Below are 22,419 nucleotides of genomic sequence, written 5' to 3'. Positions count from 1 at the left end.
CTTTATAAATATAGATGCATGGGGTGCCTGGGTTAGTCAGGTGGTTGAACACCTGACTTCAGCTCAGGTCATGATCTCGCGGTTTGTGAGTTCAAGCCCCGCGTCGGTCTCTGTGCTGACAGCTCAGAGCCTGGAGCCTGCTTCAGACGCTGTGTCTCCTCTCTCTCTGCCCCTCTCCACTTGTGCACGCTCTCTCTCAAAAATAAATAAATAAACTTAAACAATTAAAAAATATATAAATACAGATGCAAAAATCCTCATGCAAATGCTAGCAAATTTCGTCCAGCAACATATGAAAAGGAATATACACCACGACCAAGTGGGATTTATCCTAGGAATGCAAGGTTTCCAACGTATGGAAATCAGTCGATGTAATATGTCATATTAACAGAACAAAGGGCAAATCTGGGCTCTGCTACTTTCTAGCTGTGCGACCTGGGGCAGGGACCTTGGCCCCTTCGAACAAGTTTCTCCATTTATTTATTTATTTATTTTAAAAAAAATTTTTTTTAACGTTTATTTATTTTTGAGACAGAGAGAGAGATAGAGTATGAACGGGAGAGGGTCAGAGAGAGAGGGAGACACAGCGTCTGAAGCAGGCTCCAGGCTCCGAGCTGTCAGCACAGAGCCCGACGCAGGGCTCGAACTCGCTGGCTGAGAGATCGTGGCCTGAGCCGAAGTCGGACGCTCAACCGGCTGAGCCACTCAGGCGCCCCTAGTTTCTCCATTTTCAAAGGAGGGTTGGTGACACTGACTTCTTGGTGTTGTCACGAGGATGAAATTAGTACCCATAGCAAGTGTCCAATAAACCTTAGCCTAACGGTAATTATTTTGCGGACAGAATCCACTGGGAGGGGGTCTGGGTCATCTGTCCAGGTGCTTCTTCTCTGGCCACTTTTCAGCTGAGGAGGCTGGGGTCGGTGGGCTGACACAGCCTGCTCCCCGGGACCATCAGCACCATCAATCTGCTCGATCGCCGCCTCCAAACCTCCGTCTCCACAGCTCTCCCTGCCCGACTGGCCACCTTGACCTCTCCGGCCGGTGCGAGTCCTCCCCAGCCCACACCCCACCCTCGAAGGGTCTTTCCTTACACCTGTGCTATTCACTTTCCCTTCCCTAAATGCCGGGGGAGTTTGGGGATTTCACCACACACTTCATTCAAGACCTGACCCCTCCTCTGTGACCTTCACGCTAAAGCACCTTGCTTCTCGGAGCCCCAGTTTCCTCTGTGTCAAAGGAGGCCTCCGTGTGGTAGGGGAGAAGGGGGTGCGGGAAGTGAGGGGGCCCTGGGGAAGTCAGGCTCATCTCCTCGAGCCCCAGAGCGGGAGCCAGCAGCCCACACTCACTTGGCTGGGTGGAAGACGGCAGTCATCTCCTCTGCCAGGTGTCTCCGAAGGATGTGCTTCCCGCTGGGGATGCCCAGGGCAGTGGCCATGGCCTCGGCATTGAACGTGGGCTCCAGCACCAACACAGCACCGTGGATGCCGCTGTTGGTCAGGTTGTCTGCATACTCCTGAGGGCGAGGCACAGGGCTGGTCAGCCTTGGGGGGCTGCCCTGCTAGTCTGAGGGGGCCACCCTGTTGTCCTGAGGCTGCCCTGCCGGCTTGAGGTGCCCTCAGCTGCAAGTGGGGACATGTCCCTCACAGCAAAGGCTTGTCTCCCTGGGGACCGGTCAGTTGAAGCCCAAGGGGGATCCCCTCACTCCTTTACGGCCATGAGGACGGTCACCAAGACTATTTTGTCACTGACATATCCCCAGACCTTGGCAGGCAGCCCATAAATACTTGTCCAGTGAGAAGAGAAACCCAGATCCAACCCGACCCAGGCTTCAGGGGACAGCCCAGCCTCTCCACTCCTGCTACGAGAAAGGCATCATTAATGGGGGTCCCGCTGCGGGGGCGGGGTGAGCGCTCCCTCCTCTTGAGCGACAGGAGGCAGGCACTCTCGGCAGCCTGGGCGGACACCCCACTCCCACAAAATAGGCACACAAACGTGCATGGGATTGGCACATGCCTGCGAGTCGCCCCCAGCCCATCACCGCCTCTCACCTTCAGGTCGATGTCCCGCACCCACTTGAGCACCCGTTGGTTGGTCCAGACCACGGGGTCTATGTTCTGGGTCTCGCAGCGGGCGCGGCGCTCCTGGAGGGCCTTGTGGGGGGAAGACAGTGGGTCAGCTGGTGTGTCGGGGTGGGGGGGGTGGCTACACAGAGATGACAAGGAGCGAGGGTCCGCCGTGTTGGGGGGACCCTGGTATGACAGTACAGGGGGGAGTTCTGGCCGGCGAGCCCCAGCTTCTCTGGCCACGTCAGGCTGGGGCTCGGCCGTTCATCATGGGAAATGGGGAGAAGCCTGCTTCTGGGGTGGAGGGCTGGGTGAGCCCCCCAGAGGCTGCCTGGTTTGTGCGTCCCTGTCCGCCGCTCTCCTGACACAGAGTGGGTGCCCAACAGTGTGGCCTTTCCATGAGGGGCTGGGTCTCTTGTGGGTCCACCCGGCCCCTGGGGGCAACGAGTGTCACCCAGGCACAAAACGTCACCCACGGCGGCCTGTAGAGGGATCAGCCTGGTCCCCTTTCGCAAGCCCCCTTGGGGAGACTGGCTCCCAGACAAGGACTCCTGGGCTGGGGGTGGACACATGGATTTCTGCCCCCCGCTGGCCCATGGATTTCTCCAACCTGCCCTGACCAGCCCCAGTGCACCAAGCCCTTTTCCACACTTGACTCTCACGATCTTCCTGCACATCCACGTCCTTCACCAGCCTGGGGCTCCCGGGGGCCCGGGGCCTGTGCCTCGGGTCCTGTGCTGGGCGTGCGCGAAGGGCTGGAGAGCTGGACGGCGCCCTTTTCTATGCCTCTCCTCCTGACCCCCAGCTCTTGTGCTCTGACGTCACATTCGAAGAAAAGGAAACCATCTGAACTGATTCCACTCCGCAGCTGAGGGCCCCTCCCTCAGGGATATTTGGTCCCCGGGGAGCTGAGGCGCATGTCCCGTGCCGTCCGGCTTGGCAGGGCTCCGAATCAAGGGGGCGCTCAGAGTCCAAACTCTAACTCTCCCCCCTTCCCCTCTGCTGTCCGGTTGCCTACCTGGCCTCCCTGTTCAAGGCCTCAGTTCAGCTGTCACTCTCTCCGGGACGCCCTCCCTGATTCCTCTGGAAACGACTCCTTTGGATTTTCATAAAGCCCCAGGCTTTCCTCACCGGGGCAACTTTCCATGGTATTGTGGCTCCAGCTTCTATGTGGTTCTCCCTGATCAGCAGTGAGCTCTTGGATGAGGGTTCCCCACTTCCTCTGAATTGGGCACCGGGCCTGATGATGCCCAACAAGCGGTTGTTGGAAGAGGGAGGGAGTGAGGAAGGGGCGGATGGATGCGTGTGGATGGAGCGATGGGCAGGTAGTCGGGTGGACAGACAGTGGGCACCAGTGTGGGAAGAAGGGCTGTGGGAGGTGCCCCCACCTCCTGCCCTGGTCCTCACCTCCCTGCTGAAGTTCACTTGGTACAGCAGCTCGATCCCCAGCAGGATGCTGACCTGGTGGAACTTCTTGGACACGTTCAGGTGCTTTTCCAGGTCCCGCTTCATCAGGGAGTGTAGCATCCGCCCATCGACCAGGTGGTTTTGGAAGGCCTGAGAGTACTGGGACAGGCCGATGTCATTCAGCCAGGCCTTGGCCACCCAGTGATGGTCCAGGTCGGCAGCTTTGGACAGGCTGGCGAGGAAAGACATGGCCAGAAAGAGGGATGGGCGGGGGACAGGTGGCAGGAACAGAGCGACGGGAAGAAACGGGGCGGAGATGGGCAGAGACGAAGATAGAGGGAAAACAACAGGGCGGGGGAGTGTGGGGGACCAAGAAATCGGGGAGACGGACGGGAAAAGGGATGGATTGAAGAGACAGGAAGAGAGAGACAAAGCAGAGATGGGGGGAGAGGTGGGCACAGGGGGCGGGAGGAGACAGAGACAGACAGAAAGACAGACACAGAGAAACAGCGAGCGAGCCCCCAAAGAGCAGAAAAAGGATCAACAGAGAGGCAGACAAAGGGGACAGGAAAAGAAGAGAGAGCACATTCAGACACGCTGAGTGGGAAGGGACAGTGGCAGAGCAGCAGGGACATGCGCAGTGGGAAGCAGCACCTCTGGGAGCCCTCGGCATCCTCAGCCTGTCCCTGGGCACGGTCCCCTGGGAATGTCCCTCTGCCGAAGCCCTGAAGCCTGCAAAGCCACGGCCTGGGCCGCCTCTCCTCAAAGTCACACCGTGGCGTGTCTTGAAATCAGAATTAAATCCCCCGTTTTGCCCACTCCAAGCCCTCTCACCTCACTGCTAGGCCTCAGATCCTCTGTATCCCACACAGAACCTAGCTCAGTGCTGCACACATAGTAGGTGCACAACGAAGACTCAAACGGATAAAAAGGCGCGTGCTCCGGACCAAGAGGTCCTTCCGGCTGTCATTCCCCTAATCGCCACACGGTGGCAGCGGGACAGAAGGAATTAGCACAGCCCAGCCCGCCTACCGAGGGACTGGAGAAATGACCCCCGGGGCTGCCAGGTGGGCGGGTCCACTACAGAGGGATCAGGATGTTATAGGGAAATGTGGGCCCACGGGGAGACACCGCCCCCTTCCCCAGGTCCGGGATTGGGACCAGCATCCTCCCCTCCCCGCCCCGGATGGAACACCCCTCACCCACTTTCCAGCCCCCTCCCTGTGCACCCATCTCTAAGAGCTACCCTACCAGCCACTCAAGCTGGAGACCTGGGTGGGATTTTCACTCCCACCTGACTCGGCTGCCTCCTTTCCACTCTGTTCCGCCCACTGTGGGCAACCCTGCCTCTCCCTGGACTCTGAGCCCTCCCCAGTCCCTTCCCCAGGACAGCAGCCGGGGCCGACCACACCACCCATCCTGCTGGTGCTCCTGCCTGGCTCCTTGCTGTCCTTCCTTCATTCCACCAATATGCGCTTAGCAGCTACTGACTGCTGTGCCTGGGATGGATGGTGTAATGGGCACGTCTCCCCTCATCTCGTGGCCCCTTTCTTTCCTTCTTCTCCCCTGTGCTCTCTGTTCCCTGGTGGCATCATTTCCAGGGCTCTGGATACATCTGTAAATGAGGACTCCCAAATTCTCATCTCTCCCCTCTCCTGTCTTCTGAGACCCAGTTTCTCACTAACTGCCCTCCTAGCATTTCCTGACTGTCACGCATTTCACATTTAATGGGCTCCAAATGAAATGCCCTGTCCCCTTTCCCAGCTCTGCCCCGTTGCCCACCATCACCCAGCTCCCGGGCCTCACTTGCCCTCCTCCTCCCTCCCCCGCCGGGTCTATCAATCACTCTGGTCAGTGTGTCTGTCCCCTTTTCTCCTTTTCTGGGTTCAATCTACCACCACCTCTGGCACAGATTTCAGCAACTGCTTCCTTACTTCCGCCCCCCCCCCGCCCCCCCCCCACCACCACCTGCTCCACCCCTTCTAATCCACTTTTCCCCACAGTGGCCAGACAGTCTTTTAAAACCATCAATCAGGTCATGTCCCTCCTTTGCTTAAAATCTTCCCAGTGGAGGAAACTTAAGTGCACATCACTAAGTGAAAGAAGCCAATCTGAAGAGGCTACATATTGTACGATTTCAACTCTATGTCATTCTGGAAAAGGCAAAACCACGGAGACAGTAAAAAGAGTAGTAGTGGTCGCCAGGGGTTAGGAAGAGGGAGGGATGGACAAGTGGAGCACAGGGGACTTTTTAGGGCAGTGAAATTATTCAGCATGATAGTGCAATGATGGATGCATATCATTAGATGTTTGTCCAAACCCACGGGATGTACAACACCAAGAGTGAACCCTAACATAAGCTATGGACTTTGGACGATCATGATGTGTCAGTGCAGGTGTATCAACTGTAGCAAATGTTCCATCTGGCGGGAGACGTGGATTATGGGGAAGGCTGTGAAGGAGTGGGGGCAGGGGGTCCATGGGAAATCTCTGTACCTTCCTTCCAATTTCGCTGTGAAACTGAAACTGCTCTAAAAAATTAATGTTTATTTAATAGATGAGGGAGAAACAAAGACTTTTTTTTTAAACAAACAAAATTGGGAGAATTCATCATCAGAAGAATAAACTGCAGGAAATGTTGATGGACTTTCTTCAAAAGGAAAGAAAATAATAACTGTATGGCAAGTTGGCCCACACAAAAGAATAAAGAGGAGAACTCCTAAAAGTCACAATAAAAAACCCACCAGATTCAGAAATGGGCAGATAACTTGAACAGGCATTTCTCCAAAGACGACTTACAAGAAGCCAATAAACACACAAAAAGAAGCCCATCTCTCATCACTAGAGAGATGGAAATTTCTCTGCAATGACATACCACTTCATACCCATTAGGATGGCTAAAAAAAAAAAAAAACCAGAAAACAAGTGTTATTGGGGATGTGGTGAAATCAGAACCTTCGTGTGCTGTTAGTGAGGATCTAAAACGGTGTGGCCACTGTGGACAACAGTATGGTGGTTCCTCAAAAAATTAAAGAGAATTATGGGGCGCCTGGGTGGCTCAGTCGGTTGAGCGTCCGACTTCAGCTTAGGTCATGATCTCACGGTCTGTGAGTTCGAGCCCCGCATCGGGCTCTGTGCTGATGGCTCAGAGCCTGGAGCCTGCTTCGGATTCTGTGTCTCCATCTCTCTCTGACCCTCCCCCGCTCATGCTCTGTCTCTCTCTCTCTCTCTCTCTCTCAAAAATAAATAAAACATTAAAAAAAATTAAAAAAAAATTAAACAGAATTATCATATCCAGCAATTCCATTAGAAGTGTCCATCGACAAAAAAAAAAAAGAAGTGTCCATCGACAGAGAAATGGATAAGCAAAATGTGCTATATATATATATGCACAGTGGCATATTATTCAGCTTTAAAAAGAAAGGAAAATCTGACACATGCTACCACATGAATGAATCTTGAGGACATGACGCTAAGTGATGTAAGCCAGGCACAGAAAGACAAATACTGTAGGAGGTACTGAGAGTAGTCAAAACCATAAAGGCAGAAAGTAGAAGTGTGCTTGCCATTATACAGGGAGGAGGGGAGAGCAGGGAGTTTGTGTTTATTGTGTTTTTGTGAGCATACAGTTTCAGTGTTATAAGATGGAAAGTCCTGGACATGGATGGTGGTGATGGCCACACAGCAACGTGAATGTTCTTTATACTATTGAACTGTGCACTTAAAAATGGTTAAGATGGTAAATATGCACAGTACAAACATTTTTCTAAGAAGGAAAATGATTGGAAATGGTAAATATCTGGGTCAACATTTTTCTCATTTGCAAATCTCCTTAAATCTAAAATAATGGACATTTTACAAGAAATATAGTGACGATGTATTACAGAACATATAATCCACATAGATGAAAACAATAGCACAAAGGCAGGAGAAGAAAGCACCTTCGACTATACGCAAAGTTGTATAATATTATTTAAAGACAGACAGTGGTAAGCGAAGCATGTGTATTACAAACTGCAGAGAAACAACGGAAAGTAAAATGAAGTGTAGCTCGTAAGCTAGGGGTAGGAACATTTAACTGATAAAAAGTCAGTAAAAGAGGGGGGAAAGGAACAAAGAGTAGATCTCAAGGAAACAGAACAACAAAACGGTGGCTTCCCTTTGCAGATATAACATCAGGAGTCACTAGTGTCGCCCAGCAGGGTGTGGCCTCCTCTCCCATGACAGCCGCAGGCTCAGGGGGCACCCAGATGCACTGAGCTCTTGGCCCCATTGGGTGGGGGAGCTGCCTTTCCCTGGGCCCATTTCTTTCCAGCCTTGCCCACGGCTCACTCACCTCCCAGCGGAAGCTTCCTCTGCCCGTTTTGTCTAGAGTTGCTTCCCTGGCCCGCTGCTCTGCCTCTGAGCATTTCCTTCAAAGCGCTAATTACACATGGAACTTTAGGAATTAACTGATCTGAGCACAGAGACTATGTTCTCTGCTGATAGGGCCAATCTAGCGCTCGACACCCAGCAGGTGCTTTCAGTGGAAGATCCGCCAAGAATTGGAAGGATGGGCTCCCAGCTTTGCTCTGCCTCCTCCGGCCCCTCAGCCCCCCAGGACCACTGGGGGCTGCTCTCCGAGGCCGGGGCCTCCTGGTCTCCAGGCTGTTCTCCACCACCACGCTGGACTCCGCTGTGCTTTCGCTCTCCCAGAAGCCTTCCCGGCCCCTAGTGCCGGGTCAGAGCCCTTCTCAGTGTCCAGAGCCCCCCGGGAGTCCCCCGTCCCTGCACGTGTCATCCTGCTGTTCATCTGGCCAGCGGCCCACCACACCGTCAGCTCCTGGAGGGTGGGACTGGGTGTGGCCTCTCTCCAAACACCCGGGCTCCCCACCTGGCTCAGAGTTCATGGTCAACAGCTTCTTTTCTACAATCCAGTGCATCCGAGACAAAGCAAAGCTGGGTGAGTGGGGCATTGACTCCCGTCCACCAGGAGGCTGCCCAGACGGAGCTCCTGAACTGCAGACATCTTGTTTCTTTAAATTTTTTCTTAAATGTTTATTCATTTTTGAGAGAGGCAGAGAGACAGAACACGAGTGGGCGAGGGGTAGAGAGAGAGGGAGACAGAACCCGAAGCAGGCTCCAGGCTCTGAGCTGTCAGCACTAGAGCCCGACACGGGGTTTGAACCCATGAACCGTGAGATCATGACCTGAGCTGAAGCCAGATGCTTAACCGACTAAGCCACCCAGGCGCCCCATGAACTGGAAACTTCTGGCCCACATTCCCTTCTAGGAAAAAAACGTCCCAGGCAGACCCCCTCCCCCCCCCCCCCCCACCCCCCCCAGGGCAGGGCTCCAGCCTCTTCTGGTTCTTCCCAGGCCTCTCTGCCATTGTCATGGCTCTCTTGCCCAGTGCAGGAGTTAGAGCTCCCAGCCTTCCTAATCAGATGCCACGGGGCCAGGGTTGGCCCTGATGGGGACCAGAAGCCCTCCTCTCCTGAGCGAGGGTTTGCTCAGCAACAAGACGTGGGCTGGTGTGTTGGGGGGGGGCGCATGGGGGAACCTACGTGAGAGAAGCCATTTACAGTCAGCAACATCTATCTGCATGCTGACAATTAATGCACTCTTGCCCTTCAAAAACGGTTCCCTTTTCATTAAAGTTGTCCCCATGGGGCCTCGGCTTGGCAACACTTTCCCAGCTGTTGGTTTGAGCTATTGTAAGCACCCGAGTTGAAAACGGTATGGCTTTAAAAGTAATTCAGATGTTTTATAAAATTTAACATTGTCCCCCGCCCCAAGCTGGGTCTGGATTAGACCCTGAAATCCGAGTTTGGGCACAGAATTTAGGTATCATCCGGGTCATTATTCAGCACTGTAAACACGAGGCCATTCTAGCTCTATCACCTTTAGCTTGGAGACCTTGTGTCTCTGGTGCCCCAGTTTCCTCATCTGTAAAATGGGGCTAATCGTGTTTGCCTCACAGACGTCGTGAGGGCTGGAAGAGACAAGAGAGCGTAAAACTCTTAGCACAGGGTCTGGGGCACATTCCATGTTCCACAAATAAGTCTAGTAGGGATGGTCAATGTTTTTAACATTGAGGCAACATAGGATAACAGAAAGAGGATTGACTTCAAAGTTAGGTATTTTGAAATGTAACTTTGCACCCATGATTCCTCTGGGCCTCGCTTTCTCTGTCTTTAAAATGGGGGTAAGGATGTCTCTCCCACATGGGTGTGGTGATGGGTAAATAAAATCGTGTCCATAAGGCGACTGGTATATTTTAGAGATAAGAGGAACCAGCCCCAGAGAGGGTAACGTCATGCCCGGAGCCACACAGGAGGTGTTCTTGAAGATGAGCTCACTGGGGTTCTTACCCTAGAGTTCACGGGCCCCTAAACGGTTCGTGAGGGAGCCGAAGGGTCCCAGGACACGAAGTTAAAGCAGTTTTGTAGTATCTCTTCTGGGGAAAGCGTCAACCGTTTTTATTAGATTCTCAAAGTGGCCCCGGTCTCCACAAGTTAAAAGAACCTCTGTCCTAATTTAACCCCCTTCGCTTCACAGGTGGAGAAACCGTGTCCCAGAGAGAGAGCCAGGTCACGGCAAGTTAGAGACACGTCAGAATTCCGCAGGGAACGAGACCCTCCCTCCTGCGGGAGGCCCTGGGGGTGTCTAATTCTGGGACGCGTTCTCCTCGGAAACGGGCCTGATCACAGCCGTCAGAATTTTTCAAACTCTGCTCCCATCCTGCAGCCACCCCCTCTCCAGGTGCTGTAGAATCTTGGTTCCTAGAGGTTCGTAGGGGTCGGTCCCGTTTTGGGGGTCTTGGGCAGCGATCTGGCATTTTCGCCGGGTGAAGCAGGCAGCCCCCGCCCTGTCAATGGCCAGTGCTTACTGACCACACCGGGAGCGGACCAGGGTGCGGGAGGGGTCTCCAGCTGGGGTGGCAGAGGATGAGCGCTTCTGGGGATTTTGGGGGGGGAGGCACTGGTTAGAAGTGGGTGGGTGAGCGTGAGGTGCTTGTGAGACCCTCAGCAGGGGAAGCACCAGGAAAGCAGGCTCGTGCCCACCGCTCTTTCCCCCACCCCCATCCTTCACCCCCAGCCCTGGCCCCGGGGTCCTGACTTGCTGACAAGCTCAGGGGCTTTTGGCTTCGCTTGCTTTGAGCTGCTACCCGGGTTTCTGATCCGATCTCATACGTACTTCCTTCCACCCCGGAATCACCCCACGGGCCCCTCTCCAGGACTCACAGGCAGGCGTTTGGTTTCCTGCTTCCAAAGCAGCCCGAGTCCCCGGCCCTAACCCCCCTCACTTTTTAATCCGCAAAGCTGCTTCTGCAAATAATAGCACACACCACCAGGTTTGATTAATTAACTGCGCAAAAATGATGGGGAAACCAGTGAAGGAGATAATTATGCAAAACAGAAAGTGTCAGATTTACTACGTTCCCCTCCGCACGCTGAGCATTGGGGGGGGGGGGGGGGGGGCGGCCCTGGTTTCCTGGAGGCTGCCTGGTGAGTGAGCTCCCCAACAACAAATCCTGCTGGCGAAAGGTCAGGAGGAGGGACAAAGATGGGGGGGTGCCCGTGGGGAGCAGGGCACACCTGAGGGGAGGGACCTGGGGCCATTCCCAGGTGTGCTTGCTAAAGGAGCCCCCGCCCAGCCGGCCCCAATCCTGTGCGCAGAGATTGCAATAAAGCCCTTCACTGGGGCTCCCCCGGGGGGCTCCGTCAGCTAAGTGTCTGACTCTCGGTTTCAGCTCAGCTCATGAGTTCCAGCCCGGCATCGGGCTCTGTGCGGACAGCGTGGAGCCTGCTTGAGATTCTCGGTCTCCCTCTCTCTCTCTTTGCCTCCCTCCACTCACGCTGTCTCCTCTCTAAGTACACAGATAAACTTAAAAAAAGCCACGTCCATTTCTCCTCTGTTCCGTTCTGCTTCTCCCTGCCTTATGCTGTCTTTCCTCTCTCCGGAATGGTAGGCCTAGGGGTTGAGGTAGAAGGAGGCAGAGCTGACGTGTTGGCCGAATTCCCAGGCCTGCTTGGGCCGGACCTCGGAGACAGAGGAGTCCTGGGGGCGTGTGAGGCCTCCCGGCTGCGGCTGCCGGGATCCCAGGGCACTGGGGCCTCCCTGATTCCCTGGATCTCCATCTTTCTAAGTGGAGGGCCGGTCCAGAGCGGGACTGGAGTGAGCCTGACCCCCTCCCTGGCCAGTGGCGTTTGCGGGTCTACCACACCATCCCCCATCCCTGGCCCAGCCCACACTGCCTGTCCCTGCCCCCACTGTGTGATCTGGGGGTCTCAGGGTAGACTTTTCTCCCCTCTCCCCGGAGGCCCCGCCCAGGCGGGGCAGCCGCGCATGCAGACCCACCTCCTGCCCGCCTCGGCGTCGCGGTAGTCCTCGATGGCCAGCCGGAGCTTGCGCCGGTGCAGGGAGCTGCACACGCCCAGGCCCAGCTCCAGGTCCTCGTCACTCAGGCTCAGCAGCACCTGCTCCCCCGGGAGGTGAGAACTGAGCCCAGGAGGGAGGTTTGGGTGGGCACCCGAGGCTCCCGGGGCCCGCCGCTGGCTGTGCAGCCGAGGCCTGGGGGAGGGGGGGTCTGCGGGCATGAGGCTGCCCCCCCCCCCCGTTGGACACCCCCCTCGGACCCCGCCCCCTACCCCGTCTCCCTGCCCATCCTCCTCTGCAGTTCAGGCAGAGCACTTGGCCTGTCCCTGCTCCAGGAAGTGGGAATCACATCCTGGCCAAAAGCGCCCCCTAGGCCAGTCTCCACCTCCCCTCCAGCCAGGTACGGGAAGGTTAGGCTCAGAGGGCTCTCTGTGTGCCTTCCAGGGGAGACGCGATGGCTTAGCCCGGCTCCTAGAACACAGCTCCTCCTCACCCGGGGATGGGATGCCGGTGGCGTGGGTGGAGCAGGCCAGCTTTGGACCGCTAAGGCTCATGGGAGGGCGAGGGGCGTCCCCACCGGGGTCCCGGAGGTGCCCTACCTTCCCACTCTTGACGTTCTCTGCACACGCCTTGACGTACATGGGCATGGCCATGACCACCTCCAGCCAGGCCTGGACGGTGCCAGCCTTCCAGTGGGACATGGGGGTGGTCCGGACCAGTTCCACCTGCTGCAGCCGATCCGTCTGCTCCTCGCCCTCCGACAGGCTGAGGCTCTGCCGCGTGGGGCTGCACTGGCTGTCCGAGTCTGCAACACACAAGCGCAAGCTTGCTGGGGAGGGGGGCGGGGTGGGAGGGGGGCGCTGTGGGGGAAGGGGCAGGGACTGGGCCGGCTGCCCCCTGAGTCTGCACTCCCAGGGTGCAGGAGGAGGGCAGGGATGGCTTCCCCTCGTGCGCGTCTTCTTGGCCAAATCAAAACGGCTCTCGTTTTGTTTTGCTGCCCCTCCCCCATGACAAAAGTAATCTGTCCCCCCCACCCCACAAAAGAAAAGAATTTTAAAAACTTAATCCAGAAAAGAATGAAAATAGTGAAAATCGCCCCCAATCCCACGTCCCCCAGAGACAGCAGCTGTTAGTGCTTAGCTAAATATTCTTTGGGTTACACAAATGCCCACGCTTACAAACACACACAGACCCACGCGCACTCTGTTTTGTAAGACGCTGTTCTCATTCATGCCACGGAGGATGTCTTTCCGTCTCAGCAGAGATCTGCGATAGCTTTTGACTGCACAGGAGCCATCAGAGGATACATTCTAATTTACCTCGCCTGCCTCCTGTCGATGGGCATGAATTGTTCCCCATTTTTCGCTGGTGTATACAACATGGCAGTCACCTGTTGGCCATGGGCTGATTTGGTTTCTTAGGATAAATGGAGCCTCAGCTCCTTTCCTGAACACCCCGAAACCTGTTTCCGGAGTAGCTCCCCCCAGACAAAAACGTCTACCTGCCAGCATCTCCCGGCCCTGTTCGATCCAGGGTCAGCCACAACAACACCTGATGTACAGGCCAAGTTCAGTTCACACAGACTCGACTGAGAGGGGAAAGAGTCTCTTTCTCTAAAGCAGGGTTAAATAAACACCCAAACTCCACACCACAAGAAATGACAGGCATGAGAAAAAATAAGCCTGGTGCATTATAAATTACCGTTAACGATGTAAAAAAATGCTGATGCATCAAATCGGGCACAAGGTTAAAACAATGTGTGTGAAGTCACACAGGTGTTTACAGTTACTGAGCGTGGGTGCCGGGAAGAATGAGGTTACTCTTCCACACTTTTGTGTGTCATCAACGTTCCACAATGAACATGCATAAGTTGGAATAATTAAAAAAAATAGGAAACTATAAGTGGTTATTGATGGGAGTGTATCTGAACGAATGATGCCACCTTTGTATATTGGAATATATGTCATTGGTCAGAAATCTATCACTGGAGAATAGTTTTGACATGGGAAGATGTTCATGATCCATTGCCGAGTGAAAAAGGCCCCACGAGACAGCAGGTACAACCAATCCCCACTGTGTTTTTTTTAACGTTTATTTTTTTTTAATGTTTATTTTGGAGAGAAAGGGAGAGACGGAGCATGAGCAGGGGAGGGGCAGAGAGAGAGGGAGACACAGAATCCGAAGCAGGCTCCAGGCTCTGAGCCGTCAGCACAGAGCCCAGCGTGGGACTCGAACTCACGGACCGTGTGATCATGACCTGAGCCGAAGTCGGACGCTCAACCAACTGAGCCACCCAGGTGCCCACCCCCACCACTGTACTTTTAAAATGATACATATATATATGACTATATAATGTATAACTATAATTGTGTGTGTATATGTATATTTATACACATAAGATATTAGTTGGATAAATGTTAAAAGTCTGTCTGGAATGGGGTGATGGGTTAATGGTGCATAAGTGTGTGTGATGGTTTTGTGTGTGAATGTGCACGCGTGAGTGTGCAAGAGTATTTGCATGTGTGCATACTTTCCTGTTTCCCACGTGTCCTGCATTGACTGCATTATGTTTGAATAACGTGGTTTTGTTTAAAAAATTTTTTTTAACGTTTATTTATTTTTGAGACAGAGAGAGAGCATGAACGGGGGAGGGACAGAGCGAGGGGGAGACACAGAATCGGAAGCAGGCTCCAGGCTCTGGGCCATCAGCCCAGAGCCCGACGCGGGGCTCGAACTCACGGACCGCGAGATCGTGACCTGAGCTGAAGTCGGACGCTTAACCGACTGAGCCACCCAGGCGACCCAGCGAATAACGTGGTTTTGAAAACCACAGCCTAGAAACCTTGTTCAAGTTACAACGCTGCTTTCCTTCACCCCCTCCCCTGCCCCTGCCACTTAAACTCTTTGGAAACAGCTGCATCAGTTTGGTGACCACGCACGCATCCAGCTCTGCGGAAACTTCTCTCCCCAACACCGGGGGCCTCGAACTGCCCAGCCAGGGACGCTTGGGAGCCCACAGCTGCCGGCCAGGAAGATGTCACTGCTGGTTCTGCAGGGCACTTGGGCGGAGCGACCTAATTCAGGGTGGGCAGATATGCTGCTTCGTGCCTCAGTTTCTATCTCTGTAAGGTTGGCATGATACTGCTGCTCCCTGCCACCTGCCTCCTCTCCTGGGCTGCTCTGGGCACTCAGGGACTCCCCACTCACTGGCGCCTGTCTGTGCCGGATGGGTGAGGTTTGAGAAGCTACTGAAACATTGTTTCCCTTCTCAGGTAGATGGAAGGCCTCAGCCCTGACCCCAGGGAAACAGCAATGGTGCACAGGCTCTGCTCTGCTGCTGGTCCCCAGTCCGAGCACACGTTGCCATGACGCCCGGGAATGCGGAAACAGCAGCTTCCTCCGCAGCCCTGTCTGGGGGCCCCCAAGTTTCTGCCTGGTGACAGAGCTGCCTGGTCCCAGCCTCGGTGTCCCTCTTGCTGGTCCCCGGCTCCCAAGGACAGGTTTGGCTTTTGCAGGGAAATCTTTCTGATTGGGTCCTATCAGTGTTGACCTCTGGCACCCAAACAGGGTGCCCTCCCTGGGCTGGAGAGCTGAAAGCTCCTGTGTTCCTGTGGCTGGGTCCTGTCTCTGTTCCGTGCTTCTGGGAAGAGGAGAGACGAACGTCACCACATCTGGTTACCTGAAATTCCGAGACACCGCCCGTGTTGTCCGTTTGGACCGGGCCTGTGGAAAGAGACCAGGCCTCAGGGTTGAATAGACCCTGGCTGTGGGCAAATTTCTTCACCTCTTCAAGTCTCAGTTTTCCCGTCTATAAAATGGGAATAAAAACAATACTCTCTACCTCCCAGGTTAATGACTATGATAGATTCTGAACGTGAAGCTATCGTGGGCACCGGGTAGAAGGTGGTTATTGTTGGGAATAAAGGGCCCCTCCCTGAGGACTGCCTTCCTGGGATGAAACGTGGCTTGAGTTCGGCTCAGGTGCTTACAGGGGTCCCGCTTGGTGTCGAGCCCAGCTGAAACGCATCGTCCCAGCTGGACCCTGGCCTGGTCCAGGTGGGAGGGTGGGGCTCCCCGCGAGGCGAGGGGTGGGCTTGTCTCTCCGGCGCCCGGGTGGGCGGTGTGTGGCTGGGCCTCCCCAGATAAAGGCGACAAAGGAGGCACAGGAGAGAGGAAGGAAGGAGACAGGCAACGGACAAAGTGAGAGGAGCGAGAGGTAAACAGGAAGGAGAGAGTGAGCGGAGGGTGGAGAGGGAGCCTCAGGTAAGTGGGCAAAGAGGAAAAGCAAACCCCCCCCCCCCCCCCGCGCGTGCGTTTTCCCAAGCGTGTGACCGTGTGCGGGTCATTCTGTGGTTAGGGGGTCCCGGGCCTGTGACGAGAGCTGGCTCTTCAACTCCCATGACTTATGGCGTCCAGGCTCGAGGAATGTCAGAGGCTGAGCTGGGCTCATACGAGCAAACCACACATTCTGGTTTTTGAGAACAGCTATCAGCGCCCCCCCACCCCTGGCCGCCACGTCCTCCCCGCAAACTCCTCCACCCCCGGCACCCAGGACGGAGCTCCAAGGCGACACTGCAGAGGGGCTGAGGAGGGAGGCGTCTTAGGGATCATAAACCATTAATTAAGGGTACTTTCCAAAATGCAGGCAGCATGATGCCAGATTTTATGTTCAGGATTCCATCAATCTTGGATTTTATTTCCCCTCTGTCTCAGCCTGAGAGTGGGCATAACTCACGTTTACAGTTGGTGAGTTAGGCTGGCCGAGCCCCTGGCAGAGTCTTGAGAGGAGGTGTCGCCAAGAGGCAGTCAGTCTGGGTCCTTTGGAACACGGGGGGGACCGTGGTGGCTCTGGCAGAAGAGGTTCTACCTTCTCCCACCTGATGGATCGGCTGGTCCAAAAAGCCCAAGGTATTTACTACCTGGCCTGTTACAGAAAATCCTTTATGGAAAACTTGAGGTTCTGAGGCTGGCACTGAAATACAAGAGACCTGGGTTTAAATGCCGGCTCTTCTGCTCACCAGCCAGATGATCTGGGAGAGTGTTTTGAATGTTCTCAGCCTCACTTTTACCATCTGTGAAATGGGATGATAATGTCTAATCTCATAGGCCTAAGTGGGACTTAATGAGGTGATGTACCATCCACACAAAGTGCTCAGCTCAGTGTTTGGCATTCAGTGGGTGCTCAGGGGCTGCGTGGGGGCCTCTGTCCTCTGCAAGTTCATGTCACAAACGGTCTACACTGGCTCTGTCCAGTATGGTAGGTACGCGCCACACGTGGCTATCGAGCACCTGTAATACGGCTTGTCCACATTGAGAAGTGTCTACGGTATAAAATACTGAGTTTTGGAGACTTTGTCCAAAGAAAGAAGTAATCCCAATAATCTTTATATTGATCACATGTTGAAATGCTAATATTTGGGGCGTATTGGGTTAAATCAGATATTATTAAAATTCATCTCACCTGTTTCTTTTTACTTTTTAATGTGTCTACTAGAGTCTAAAACTACATGTGTGACTCATACGGTATTTTTGCTGGACAGAGCTGGATTAGATGGAAGGTTTTGTTTGTTTTCTCACCATATTTCCCCCCTTCTGTTGGTTTGGAAGTGAAGCATCCTGTTTCTCTGTTTTTGGTTCAGTGGTTCTCAAAGTGGGGTCCCTGTGCCAGCTGCATCAGCAGCACGTGGGGACTTGTTAGCCGTGCAGATTCTAGGACTGGGGGGCGCGCCCCCGGGTGGCTGGAGCAGAAGCTCTGAATGTTGGGCCAAATAATCCGCATTTTAACAAGCCTCTCCCCCGCCCAGGTGATTCTGATGTGTGCTGAATTCTAGAACCACTCTTTAATGGTTTCCCTTGAAAACGTACGCGTATTTAATGTGAAACGTAGGGTTGAGCGTATCTTAATGCTCTGTCCCCAATAATAAGTTACTTAAAACATTCTGATCACTCTTTCTGACTTATAACCTACCATATCGATTATTTTAATTCTGTCCTTTGAAAAAGCCCCATAATTTTAGACATTATCATCATGGTTATTTTCTGCTGATCATATTGACCCGGAATAATTTCCCTACATGGTTCATCACTTCCTGTGTCTCAGACCTTACTTCTAGGGTAATTTTTCTTATTCCTGAAGGACGCGATTTAAAATTTCCTCTGGGAGTATTTGGTGGTAAGCTCTTACAACTTTTGTTTATGTGGGGGGAAAAGCCTCTATTTCCCCCTTGTCCTTCAGAGAGCTTTGCTGGCCACACAGTTTTAGGTTGACAATCATCTGCTTCTGCACCTTGAATACGTGGCTCCACGGTCTTCTGTCTTCCTTTTTGCTAAAGAGAAGGCAGCTGTCGCCAGTAAAATTGTTCTTTTTGTTACCTACTTTTAAGATTGCGTCTTTGCCTTTGTGGTTCTGCAGTTTCATTGCGATGTGGCTAGATGTGGATGTCTTCTTATTCCGAATGATGTAAATTGTGCTTCCGGTATCTGTGGGTTCATGTTTGGAATATTCTCGAGCATTCTCTCTTGAAATTTTACCTCTTCTCCATTCTCTCCATTTGCTCTCCTACTGGGATTTGGGCTTTCGAATTCTGTCTTCCCTCTCGTGTAACCTAGTGCTGTCCAACAGAATTTTCTGCGATGGTGGAAATGTTGGATAATCTGCATCGTCCAATGTGACAGTTGTTAGCCACATATGACTGCGGGCACTCAAAATGTGGCTGGTGCAGCTGAGGAACTGAACTTAAGACGCTATTTAATTTTAATTCAAATACAGGTTTATGTTGCCACGTGTGGCTAGTGGCTATTGTGGGGGACCAGAAAACTCTAATTTCTCCCCAAGGTTTCCCAGAGTGCAGCATTTCCAGCACTGCATTCTGGGTAATTTCCTTACACCTATCTTCCATTTTTAAAATCCTCTCTTCGGATATTTACACTGCTGGTTAATCCAGCCTTGGATTTTATGTATTTTTTTTAAGTTTTTTTTTTTTTTTTTAAGCTTATTTTGAGACAGAGCATGAGCAGAGGAGGGGCAGGAAGAGTTCATCACTGCCAACTGCAGAGCCTGGTGTGGGGCTCGAACCCACGAACCGTGAGATCATGACCCGAGCCGAAGTCAAGAATCAGATGCTTAACTGACTGAGCCACCCAGGCACCCCAGGTTTTGTTTTTTTAAGTGTTACTATGTATTTCTAAAAGTTGGTGCTTTTCCAAGTTCACCTGGTCTGTTTAGATGGTCTTTTGTTGATTACTCATGATTTCATCTTAAATTAAAAAAAAAAATTTATGTTTATTTATTTATTTTGAGGGGGCGGGGGAAGAGAAACAGAGAGAGCAAGAGGGAGAATCCTAACCAGGCTCTGTGCTGGGCTCTGAGCCTGGCATGGGGCTCGATCCCATGAACTGTGAGATCATGACCTGAGCTGGTATCTAGAGTTGGATGCTTAACCAATTGAGCCCCCCAGGTGCCCCTCATCTTAATTTTTTTAAAGAACGACCTACATGTTAGCTTATATTTGGTATTGGAAATTCCTGTATCTGAAAAGGCCGTGGAGGCTCTAAATTGGTTGTGTTTTTCTGTGGATTTGCGTGCGTGCTGAACTCAGATTTGATCTTCTGGGAATCTCTAGTGTCTAAATAGCAGGTGCTGTCCTCCAGAGAGGATTTACTTCTGCCGGCGTAGGAGGAGGTAGGGAATGGGATGATACCTGGTAGCAGGGACCACTTCGTTCCTGTTAGAGAGACCTGGGAGGACAAGGGGCCACAGACTCTGTTCCTTCGCTGTGCCACGCCCTGACACTGACCTCTCGGTACACAGTCCTGACATCAGCATCTGTTCCCAGGACAGACCCCGGTTTCCACACTGAGTTATCACTCACTGCTCCTTGTTCTGGGATTAGCTCACAGCTTCTTAGTTTTGGATAAGGGCAACTTGGGGATATCCCTTACTTTTGGTGAGGTCGGAGATCCATGAGGAAGTATGCTCTATTTTAGCTTTAGTGGTTCTGTGGAGGGAGGGTCCCTTGTCCGTCTTGCTCCGCGCGGCCCCAAGAGGACGTCCCTCTTGGCCGAGGGCACTGTCCACCCAGCGCTCTTCACGTTCTGTGGGCACCACTGGTGGGCGGGTCTGTCCATCTGCCTTTGCCACAAAGGGAGTTCCCAGGTCAGAGGTCAGGTCTCTCCACCTCTTTACCACCCAAGTCTGGTTCACGGTGATGCTTAATGCCATCGGCAGAAGCCCAAGTTCTGGGAAAAGGACAGTCGATGGTTTTTTGTTTTTGTTTTCATTTGAATCTCCCCAGGGACCTCTTCTGCTCAATATCCATCACCGGTTCCCTGGATGAAGCCCAGACTCCTTACATGACAAGACTCTATGCGACTCAGCCCTTGGCTGGCTTCTCCTCTGTCCCTCACCCCCTCTCTGGCACCCTGGGCTTCTGGTACTTTTCCAGCACTCCTGATCCCCTCCCCCATCTCGAATCCATTGCACCTGCAGCTCTCTGCCTGAAAGGCCCCCCCCCCCTCCCACTGTCTTATCTGCTTGGTGAACTCCTATGAAGCCTTCAGGCTCTAGTGAAATGTTGCCTCTTCCAGGGACCCCTTCTCAGGTCACCTGGGGGAGGCCGGTCACCAGCACGCCTCCGCTCCAGGTGCGTGTGCTCCCGGGGCTCTCCTTAACCCAGAGGCTCTTCCTGCCTGCGCGTCTCTCGGCTGAAATTAACGAACGGTCAGGGGATTACTTGGTGACTGTCAACCCCGGAAGGAAGGGGGCGGGGCCTGCTTTTGCTCCCTAGGTATGTCTCGCCCTCAGCAAGGGCTCAATCTCTGCCGATCTCTGTGGTGTAGATTCACCCACCGTGGCCGATTTCACTGACCAGCAAGAGGTCACTGGATGTGAGCGAGGAAATCTGTTTGTGAGCCTGTATGAGCCGGATCCTGCCCTCTACTGCCTGGACAGAAGGTGCTCTAGAGACGCTGGTGAAAAGAAAGCAGGCAGGATGAGAGGTAAGGAGGGAGGGAGGCCTCTCCCTCCAGGCTCCTCTTCGTCCCACCTCCTTTCGGCCACATCAAGCTGCTTGCAGCTTCTCGAACACACCATATGGTCTCATTCCTGTTTCTCAGCCTCTCGACCTCAGCGCTGCTGAATGACATCTGGGACCGGCTCATTCTTTGTCGTGGGGGCTGTCCTGCGCCGGGGAGGATGGTTAGGGGCATACCTGGCCTCCACACCCTAGATGCCAGTGAGCACACAGGGTGGCTGCTCCGGGCGCCCCCATCCTTCCGCCCCGGGGCCCCTCTGTTCTCAGACCCACCCTGCTCTGCCAGCCAAGTAAGATCAAAACTCCCTGCCCTTGGGCAGTGGCAGGGAGCCCCCTGTCAGCACTTATCCACCCAGAAGCTGAATTCTCATTTTTAAAATTCTGCATTATAATATGAGAAAGTAACGTTTTATGGCGTGATAACAGCCGCTGCATTGCATGGAGATGCTTTGCTGGAGCCCGCAGTCACAGCCCCTGTGAAAGATGTGCAAAAGACAGACCCTGGAGTGCCAGACCGACAACACGGGTTCACACGGCATCGAGTCACTGACCATGTAGCTGCTGGGGTGACGGCGGGACCCCGGTGGACTCGCCACCCACCCACAACACCCTGACCCCAGTGCCCAGCGGGTGCTTGGAGGCCCTGAGCTAAAAAGCTGACAGCACTCCCTACCCCCTTGTCCCTTAAAATCCACGAGACCGGGGCACCTGGCTCTATCGGTTAAGCATCCGACTTCGGCTCAGGTCATGATCTCAAGGTGTGTGAGTTCGAGCCCCGCGTTGGGCTCAGCTGACCGCTCAGAGCTTGGAGCCTCCTTTGGATTCTGTCTCCCTCTCTCTGACCCTCCCCTGCTCATTCTCTGTCTCTCTCTCTCAAAAATAAATAAACATTAAAAAAATAAGAAAGAAAATCCACAGAACCACAAAGCACACATAGCAGTCAGACAGAGTTCAGCCCTTACCAGCGATAACTGCTTGATGCGTTCAGAGAAAACATCACATTATTTCCCTTCCCCTCCTTTTTGGTGCCACTGCCTGGCAAAGGCCCTAAGCTTGTGCTCTCTGTGTCTGTCCCCTGGGCCGATAAGACCCCTGTCCCCAACCTCAGAGGACATCATCTCCCCTCCCCCTGTCACCACTTCCTGCCAGCCCCTTGGGGAATTTTTCCAAGAGGCAGGTAATCGATTTCCTGGACTGAGCAAGGCTTCACCTGCTCCGTACTCACTTCCCGGGTAGTTGACTGGCAAGTATTTAATTTTACAGACTTAGGGGCAAGATGTGGAGACGGGGTCCAGGGCAGGCAGGTGCAGTGTCACCCAACGACAGCCACTGTCTGCTTTAACAATGTAGAGAGAAGCTTTCCTTTTTGCTCTTTGCTGACCTGTCCCCGCCACCGAATAGTGCCCACGTTTGGGAAGACCTTCTTGGAGTCTGATCTGCACCTGAAATCTCTCTGCCCTTTTGTTTATGCTGGGGACGGCCTCCCCGTGTGTTCCCACGGCTAGTACTCTTGAGGGCCTAGTTTCCTAACTGGCTTTTCTACCGATGGGCAGGTC

General features: G+C 53.5%; 1 protein-coding gene and 1 long non-coding RNA gene across 5 annotated transcripts in view; one reads left to right on the top strand and one right to left on the bottom strand.

Annotated features, from left to right (window-relative positions):
- KAZN (kazrin, periplakin interacting protein) overlaps positions 1–22,419 on the bottom strand; it is a 465,989-nt gene that overhangs the window by 16,773 nt on the left and 426,797 nt on the right. For 3 of the 4 annotated variants that reach the window (XM_040455652.1, XM_040455645.1, XM_040455659.1), the window contains 5 exons: positions 12,431–12,636; positions 11,814–11,932; positions 3,471–3,702; positions 2,049–2,150; positions 1,347–1,513 (listed from right to left, as the gene is read on the bottom strand). In XM_040455652.1, the coding sequence (XP_040311586.1) occupies positions 1,347–1,513; positions 2,049–2,150; positions 3,471–3,702; positions 11,814–11,932; positions 12,431–12,636 (826 nt within the window). Of the gene's footprint in view, positions 1–630; positions 1,009–1,346; positions 1,514–2,048; positions 2,151–3,470; positions 3,703–11,813; positions 11,933–12,430; positions 12,637–22,419 lie in introns of those variants that run through there. The other variant, XM_040455640.1, reaches the window with a different exon arrangement.
- LOC121017489 (uncharacterized) lies at positions 14,542–15,679 on the top strand. Its single transcript, XR_005784779.1, has 2 exons — positions 14,542–14,915; positions 15,104–15,679. It is a non-coding gene; the product is annotated as an uncharacterized LOC121017489 (long non-coding RNA).

Source organism: Herpailurus yagouaroundi, unplaced genomic scaffold (genome assembly GCF_014898765.1).
Source record: "Herpailurus yagouaroundi ecotype Mexico unplaced genomic scaffold, PumYag 77, whole genome shotgun sequence".
In the NCBI taxonomy this organism is placed as follows: Eukaryota; Metazoa; Chordata; class Mammalia; order Carnivora; family Felidae; genus Herpailurus; species Herpailurus yagouaroundi.
The sequence above is the reverse complement of the archived record's forward strand: the minus strand, read 5'-3'. Positions and strand labels throughout refer to the sequence as shown.